Below are 7,303 nucleotides of genomic sequence, written 5' to 3'. Positions count from 1 at the left end.
ACCGTAACAACGCGGTGACGCGCGCCACGCCCTCCCCGTCCAGATGCTGCAACACCTCGTCCAACACGACGAGGTCGCCGCCGCCGCCGCCGCCGCGACGCCGCCGACGCCCGCGCCGCCGTCCGCCGCCTCCGCCGAGAAGATTGAAAAGATCATCCACGCGCACGTCGACGCCGGCGGCCGCGTGCAGCGATCCCTGCGTCAGCTCAGCGGCGGCGAGCGACGCCGCGCGGCGCTCGCGCTCGCGCTCGCGCACGCGGACCTCGCGTCCTCGCGCGGCGGCGTCGACTGCGACCTCCTCGTGTTGGACGAGGTGTTGCAGCATCTGGACGGGGAGGGCGTGGCGCGCGTCACCGCGTTGTTACGGTGCGTTCGAGGGCTTGCTGCGCACGTTTCGTTTTCACCAGTCCCTCGGTTTCAACGTTTGATCGCGCCGCCTTTCAACTGACCGACGATTTATATGGAATCACCCTCAGGTCGCTGCCGGTGGGGACGGTGCTGCTCACGTCGCAGGCGGACTCGTCGACGTCGCACCTGTTCGACGTGGTGGATAGGGTGTATAAGAAGGGCGGCGCGAGCGGCGTGGCGACCGCGGAGGAGTACGTGACGGTGGATCTGTCGCGATTTGGAGGGTTGGAGGAGGAGGAGGAGGAGGAGGAGGAGACGCGAGGGAGAGCAGTCGCGTTTTGACGAGTCGTTCGTGAAGGGTACGGTATTTCAACGTCAACGTCGTCGTCGTCCTCGTCGCGTGTCCATCATTCCTGTTTGCGTCGCTTCGTTGCTCCAGGAGGGTTGCACTGCGGACATCTGATGGGTCTGACCCTCCTCGTGCGGTTGTTCATCTTCGTCCGCCACCTGTGCTTGCACTTCGCACACTTCCAAAGCGCCTCGTAGTTCGACCCCTTCTTCACCTCGTCGGGCAACTTCTTCGGGTCGCGATATTCACGAAGGAGCTCGGCACCTCGCCGTCCGTTCTGCGCGCACCACGTGAGGAAATTGTCGGTCGGGGTAACTCCATTACTACCTCCAGGGTTGCACTTTGGGCACCCGTGGGGTCTGTCGCTCAACGTGCGGGTACCTACCTGAGCTCGCCACTCGTGCCCGCACCCCGCACTGCTGCACTTCCAAAGCGCTCTGTAGTTCGACCCCTTCGCCACTTCAGCCGCCCCCCTGTCCGCGTCGCAGTACTCCTTCAGGAGCTTCTCACCGCGCTCGCCGTTCTCTGCGCACCACTCGATGAACGGCTTTCCCGTTCCCTTTGGCGACATGATCGCTGGGCGAGCCGACGTCGTCCCGCGCTGGGGATATTGAAGAGAAGAAAAGCCACGACACGCGAGTCGTAGCTGAGTGTAGGTTTTCCAAGATATCGGACGACGCGACGGCCGCACAACTCGCGACGCGCGCTACGACGCTCGACGTACGCACGCGCCACGCACGCGCGCGGACAGATCGCGGCGACGCGTCCGAACGCACGCGCGCGCGCGTCATCGCACACCGCGGGTCCTTTCCGACGCGAGCGAACGACGCCCAGATCCGCGCTCCGAGAGTAGCGCGACCGCCCCGCGAGGCGAACGCGCCGCGAGGGCCGCGATGGCGACGGCGGCGGCGACGACCGACTCCGCGAAGCGCAAGCACATCGTGTGGAACGAGCAGAACCTCAGCTACAACGAGGCGAACAAATCGGTGCGGACCCTCCCCGACGATCGGTCGCCCCCGGCCGTCGTCGAAGCGAGGCGTCGATCGACCGATCGATCGTCCGCGACCCCACCCCCCTTTGTCGTCCTCACGCCCTCCCCTCCCCTCCCTTCCCCATCGCAGGCGAAGATGAAGATCGACGAGCCGGACACGCCGTGGGCGTCGCCCCCGAGGGAGCTCTTCGAGGACCCCGCGGCGGACGCGGACGCGGACGCCAACGCCATCAACGCCGACGCCGACGCCAAGCCAGCCGTCGCGTTGGACGACGTCGCCGCGCGCCTCGAAGAGATCGAGAGCGGCGGGGGGGCGGCGGGTCCGGGGACGTCCCCGGGGACGTCCCCGGGGAAAGGCGCGGGGGACGGCGGCGAGTGGGAGAGCAGCGACGACGAGGACGCGACCGCGGAGAAGAGCCCGAAGCAGCGCCCGAAGCTGTCGTTCCCGGATCCGCGGGAGGCGCCGGGGGGCGGCGGCGGCGGCGGCGGGGGAGAATTGGGGGAGGAGGAGGGCGGCGGCGCGTTCGACGACGTGGATAAGGTTCTCACCGCGCGTCTCTTCGAGGCGCAGAGGAAGGCGCATCAGTGCACGTTCCGGGGGGTGATGGCGCAGGGGAGGTCGTTGTTAGAGGAGGAGGAGGACGACGAGTAGAGGGTACTAGCTAGGAGGCGCCGCGTCACAGACATCAGATTCTTTCGTTGTGCGAGATGCAGATGTCGCTGTCGCGACTCGCGTCGTCATCGATTTTTTCGAATCTGACCGCTCCGCTGTCGTTCACTTCCGCGGCGCCCGCGCGCGCGTCCGGGCCCTCGCCGGACGAACGCGCGTCGCGATGGCGTCGTGGGATCGCGCGGATCGACTCCCGCGCTCGCGGACGTCACGAACGTCCGCGCGGGGACGGATTCGGCCGCGGAAGCGGCGGATCTCGGGGGTGCCAACAAAAACGAACCCATCGACGTCGTCGTCGACGACGAGCCGACCGCGCGCGAGGATTGGGACGGCGAGGGCGAGGGCGAGGCGACGCCGGAGGAAAACCTCGACGAGGAGGAGGACGACGACGAGGTCGCGGTGATATCGTCCGTAGCGGAGCTGTACCGAGACGAATCGGACGCCGCGGGCGGCGGGGACGGCGACGACCGCGGACGTCCAAACGACGACGACGACGACGACGAGCGATGCCCCGTGTGCGACCGCGCGCTTCGCTCGCTCGCGGACACGCCCCTCGCGCGCGTCGCGCACGTCAACGCGTGCCTGGACGACGAGACCGGGGGATGGGAGGGCGACGAAGATGATGAAGAAGAAGTCGCGCGCGACGACGCGCTCGGCGCGACGTGGGACGAGGGCGGCGAAGGCGAATGGCACGACGTCGCCGCGTGGTGTCACGCCGTCGACCAGCCGTCGTTCGCGCCCGTCGCCGTGGAGCGCAAGCTCACGTTCGACGCGCTGGAGAGACTGACGGACGAGGACTTGCGGGCGATGGGGGTGGGCACGCTCGGCGCGAGGAAGCGGTTGCGCGCGGCGATAGAGGCTCGAGAAGTCTCCCCGCCGCCGCCGCCGCCGACGACGACGACGACGACTGGAGCCGGCGGGTGGCACCCCACGCGCGAGGCCGTCGCCGTCGCCCCCGTGTTCGCGTTCGCGCGAGGCGAGGCGGTGGCGCCTTCCGCGGCTCCGTCGTCGTCGTCCGGATCCGGACGCCACGTCGACGCGCCGCCGTCGAAGCGAAGGAAAGACCGTCCCCGTCCGTCGTCGTCGCGGTACGTTCCCGCGGCGGCCCAGGACCTCCCCCCTCCGCCGCCGTGGATCCGCGTCCCCGGCACGACGTTCATCGTCGACGGCTTCCGCGGCTACGGCAAGTCCCACTCCGGGTGGTGTAAGAACTGGTTCTTGACGCACTTCCACGCGGACCACTACGCCGGGCTCACGAGGTCGACGCCGTCGGAGGGATGCGTCGTCTGGTGCTCGCGCCCGACGGCGCGACTCTGCCAACTCCGCTTGGGGATCTCGAAATCCCGACTCCGCGCGGTGGACGTCGGAAGGGACTTCATCGTGGAGGGCGTGAAGTGCAGGTTCGTGCACGCGAACCACTGCCCGGGGGCGGTGATGATCGTGTTCGACGACATCCCGGGCGGCGGGGGCCCGGTGCTCGCGACGGGCGATTGCCGGTTCCACGCGTCGATGACGCTTGACCCTGGTCTTTTACGGATCCAGGAAAGGAGACCCGCGGTGATGCTGGACACGACGTACTGCGACCCGAAACACGCGTTTCCTCCGCAGGAGGAGGTTCTGAAAGCCGTCGCCGTCGCCGTGAAAGCGGAGAACTTTAACCCCAAGTGCTTGTTCCTCTTCGGTACGTACACGATTGGCAAAGAACGCGTCTTTTTCGAAGCCGCCAAGGCGCTCGGGAAGAAAGTCTACGTCGGCAAACAGAAGCGTCAAGTCTTAGACGCGCTCGGGGACGCGATCGATAAGACGTACATGGACTCCGTCACGACGGACGACACGGAGACGAACTTGCACGTCGTCCCGATGGGCAGCACGTCGTTCGCGCGGATGAAGACGATTTTGCGGTATTACAAAAACCGATACGACACCGTGATCGCGTTTAAACCGACCGGGTGGACGTTCGAGAAGGCGGCGAAGACCGCGAGGGCGACGAAGCGCACGCAGCGCGGGTCGTTGATTCAGTACGCGCTGCCGTACAGCGAGCACTCGAGCTTCACGGAGTTGCGGGCGTTTATGCGTTGGTTGAAACCGCGCGCGATATTGCCGCACGTAGGAAACGACCGCGGGCCGAAAGCCGCGCGGATGGTTCGGTTGTTGACCGCGCCGGAACCGTCAGAGGAGGGCGGGGAAGCGCGCGCGGACGACGATCGTTAGTCTAGTAGTTTTAGGGTTTAGGGTGAAGACCAGCAGTAACGGACGTGAATCGAACGTTCTATTACATCTCCATGTCCATCTCCTGCTTGAACCTCTCGTATTCCGGATCCACCGGCGGCGGCGGCGGCGCTTGCGCCATCCCCGGCGGCGGCGGCACCTGCTGCGTCACCCCACCCCACCCCTGCGCGTGCCCCGGCGGGAACCCCGCGGTGCCGTCCACGGGCGGCGGCGGCGGGATCCCCCCCATCTCGGGCGGCGGCGGCGGCGGAATCCCCGCGTCGTTCGACGGCGGCGGCGGCGGCGGCGGCGGCGCCGCGCCCATCCCTCCCGCCATCCCCATCCCCATCCCCATCCCCGGCGGCGGCGGCACGTGCATCGTCATCGGTTGCCCGTACTGCTGCGGCGGCATCATCTGCGGATGGTGCGGATGATGCATCTGGTGATGCATCGGCGGCCCGCCCGGGTGGTGATGCCCGTAGGCGGTCATCGGCGGACCCGGCGGCCCCGGCGGCGGCCGGTCCCGGTGCTGCGCCACGGACGCCATCCCCGGAAGCCCCGGCGGGCCGGGTATTCCGGCGCCGCCGCCGCCGCCGCCGCCCATCCCCGGCGGCGGCGGCGGCGGGGCGTTCACGCCGGCCATTATCGAGGGCGGTGGCGGCGGCGGGACGTTGATCCCGGCCATGATCGCCGGCGGGCCCGGCGGTCGGTTGAACCCGCCGCCGGCGCCGGCGGCGCCGCCGGCGCGGTCTCGGTCGTTACTCTTATCCCCCGCAATCTTCACCTGGATCATCCTCCCGTCCACGGGCGCGCGATGCAGCGCGTCGATCGCGCGCTTCGCCGAGTCCGCGTCGCCAAACTTAATAAACGCGAACCCCTTCGGGGTGCCGTCCGGGTTGCGGATGACGTCGAGCTTCTCGATCGCGCCGTGGCGTCCGAACATCTCGCGCATCGCCGGCTCGTCGTTGGACAGCCTCTCCGGCAACGAACCGACGTAACACTTCGAGGGATCGATCACCCTCTCCGGTCGCTCACCGCCGAGCCCCAGCCCAGGCCTCGGTCCGAGCCCGCCGCCGCCTAACCCGCCCGGGGCTTTGTCCACGCCGAGCTCGGAGAGGAAAGACTGGTACTCGCTCGACATCTCCGCGGCGGCGGCGGCGCCCGCGGCGCCGCTCCGCCGCATCGGGCAATCGATCGTCGGGTGCCCGCCGTCGCCGCAAATCTTACACGTCACGAGCGCGACGTCCGCGCGGAACCCCCCGAGGTCTTTCTCCGGGCAGTTAATCTCGTTGTGCCCGGGTTTGCCGCACGCGCGGCACGCGGCGCCGTCGATGTCGCGCAGCGTGCCGTTGATGAGCGCCAGCTCGCGCAGCTGCGCGCGCTTGTGCTCGTTGAAGTCGTCGTTCACGGGCTTCATGAGGCTCTCGACCATCGCCGCGGCGCGGTCGACCTCCTCGTTCGTGTCACCGGTGATGACGACGTGTAAGTCGTCGTCCTCGTTGTAGTCCGTCCCGGGCTCCCTCGACGCGCCCTCTTTGATGCTGCCTTTTCCGCGAATCGCGATGCGCGTGTTCGTCTCGCGTTGCATCCGTTTCTGCGTGTTCCCTCGCGGGCCGATGATTAACCCTATGAAGTTATACCCCGGATATTCTTTCAACGGGAAGTAAATCTTGCGCGTCTTCTTCCTCGGCTTCCAGTCCTGCGGCGGGCGGAACAAGTGCGGGCACCGCGTCACGAGCCATCCGATCAGGTCGCTCCGTTCCTCGATCAATTTGTCCCGCATGCGCATGTCGCGCGTGTTCGTCCTGTTTCCGTACTTGTCGTACCTCGGCGGCGGCGAAGGCGACCGCTCGTGCTCCGCTCTCACGTCCACGAAGTCCCCCGCGTTCAGTCGCTGGCAGCAGTCGTTATACTTCGCGTAGCTTCGAACCACCTCCGGGTCGTCCGAGTCCGCGGGCGTGGGGCCGCCCTCCGCGGCGCCGAGACTCCCAGAGAATTCTCCCTGCACGCCGTGCCTCGCCGCGATCGCCGCGAGGTGCGCCTTGATCGCCTGCGCGTTCGGGACGCCCCCCGCGCCGCCACCGCCGATGAGCGCGAGCGCGCTGCCGGGCGCGAGCGCCGACGCGCCCGCCGCCGCGGACGCGGACGCGGACGCGGCGTCGGCGTCTTCCCAGCGCGATTTACGCTTCCGCGGCCGCCCCTCGCGCGTCTCCGCGGTCTGCGGCGCGGGGGTCTCGCGGTAGTGCTTGATCGCGATGTCCGCGTGCGTGGGACCGAACGCGAACGGCGCCGCGATCGTCTCCGCGCCGTCGTCGGTGTCGTCGGCTTTCTCGGTCTTTTTGTTCTCCGCGTCGTCGTCGCCCGCCGACGTCGCCGCCGCCGCGGCCGCGGCCGCGGCGGCCGTCTCGACGGTCGCCCTCGCGCGCTTCTTCACGTCCTCCTCCGTCCCGTCCACGTCCTTCTGCCTCTCCTTGATCTTCTGCACGTGCCACGAGAGGGCGTCGTCCGCGGTCGGGTCGCCGACGGCCTCCACGAACCCGGACCCTTGCCTTCCGTCGGGCCCAGCGTCGCCCGCGAGGGAGATCCCGGGAAGGAGCGCGATGCTTCGCTCTTGGTTGGGCGTTTCCGCGTATCCGCCCCCCGCGCTCGGCGGCGGCGGCGGCGGCGGCGGGACCTCCCGCGTCGCCAGCGACATCGCGGCGTTCGCGTCGACCCGCGCGCTGCGCTCTGCCCGCGG

General features: G+C 68.7%; 5 protein-coding genes across 5 annotated transcripts in view; 3 read left to right on the top strand and 2 right to left on the bottom strand.

The window, feature by feature from the left end:
- Positions 1-690, top strand: part of MICPUCDRAFT_48194 (uncharacterized protein) — a gene marked incomplete at both ends in the record, with an annotated part of 5,114 nt that extends 4,424 nt beyond the window's left edge. Inside the window, 2 exons of the mRNA XM_003061557.1 lie at positions 44-366; positions 477-690. Of these exons, the coding sequence (XP_003061603.1) occupies positions 44-366; positions 477-690 (537 nt within the window). The remainder of the gene's footprint in view (positions 1-43; positions 367-476) is intronic.
- Positions 691-755: 65 nt separating this feature from the next.
- Positions 756-1,268, bottom strand: MICPUCDRAFT_50952 (uncharacterized protein; the record flags this gene model as incomplete). The annotated part of the gene is made up of 1 exon (XM_003061318.1): positions 756-1,268. The coding sequence occupies one exon, from the start codon at positions 1,266-1,268 to the stop codon at positions 756-758; it is 513 nt and encodes a 170-aa protein (XP_003061364.1).
- Positions 1,269-1,590: 322 nt separating this feature from the next.
- On the top strand, positions 1,591-2,340 carry MICPUCDRAFT_50951 (uncharacterized protein; the record flags this gene model as incomplete). The annotated part of the gene is made up of 1 exon (XM_003061556.1): positions 1,591-2,340. The coding sequence occupies one exon, from the start codon at positions 1,591-1,593 to the stop codon at positions 2,338-2,340; it is 750 nt and encodes a 249-aa protein (XP_003061602.1).
- Positions 2,341-2,396: 56 nt separating this feature from the next.
- MICPUCDRAFT_50950 (uncharacterized protein) lies at positions 2,397-4,569 on the top strand (the record flags this gene model as incomplete). Its single annotated transcript, XM_003061555.1, has 2 exons — positions 2,397-2,529; positions 2,606-4,569. 2 exons carry the CDS (start codon positions 2,397-2,399, stop codon positions 4,567-4,569), a joined length of 2,097 nt encoding a protein of 698 aa, XP_003061601.1.
- A 61-nt stretch (positions 4,570-4,630) lies between these two features.
- On the bottom strand, positions 4,631-7,261 carry MICPUCDRAFT_50949 (uncharacterized protein; the record flags this gene model as incomplete). Its single annotated transcript, XM_003061317.1, has 1 exon — positions 4,631-7,261. The coding sequence occupies one exon, from the start codon at positions 7,259-7,261 to the stop codon at positions 4,631-4,633; it is 2,631 nt and encodes an 876-aa protein (XP_003061363.1).
- Positions 7,262-7,303: the final 42 nt, after the last annotated feature.

This window comes from Micromonas pusilla (assembly GCF_000151265.4).
Source record: "Micromonas pusilla CCMP1545 genomic scaffold MICPUCscaffold_10, whole genome shotgun sequence".
Classification (NCBI taxonomy): Eukaryota; Viridiplantae; Chlorophyta; class Mamiellophyceae; order Mamiellales; family Mamiellaceae; genus Micromonas; species Micromonas pusilla.
The sequence above is the reverse complement of the archived record's forward strand: the minus strand, read 5'-3'. Positions and strand labels throughout refer to the sequence as shown.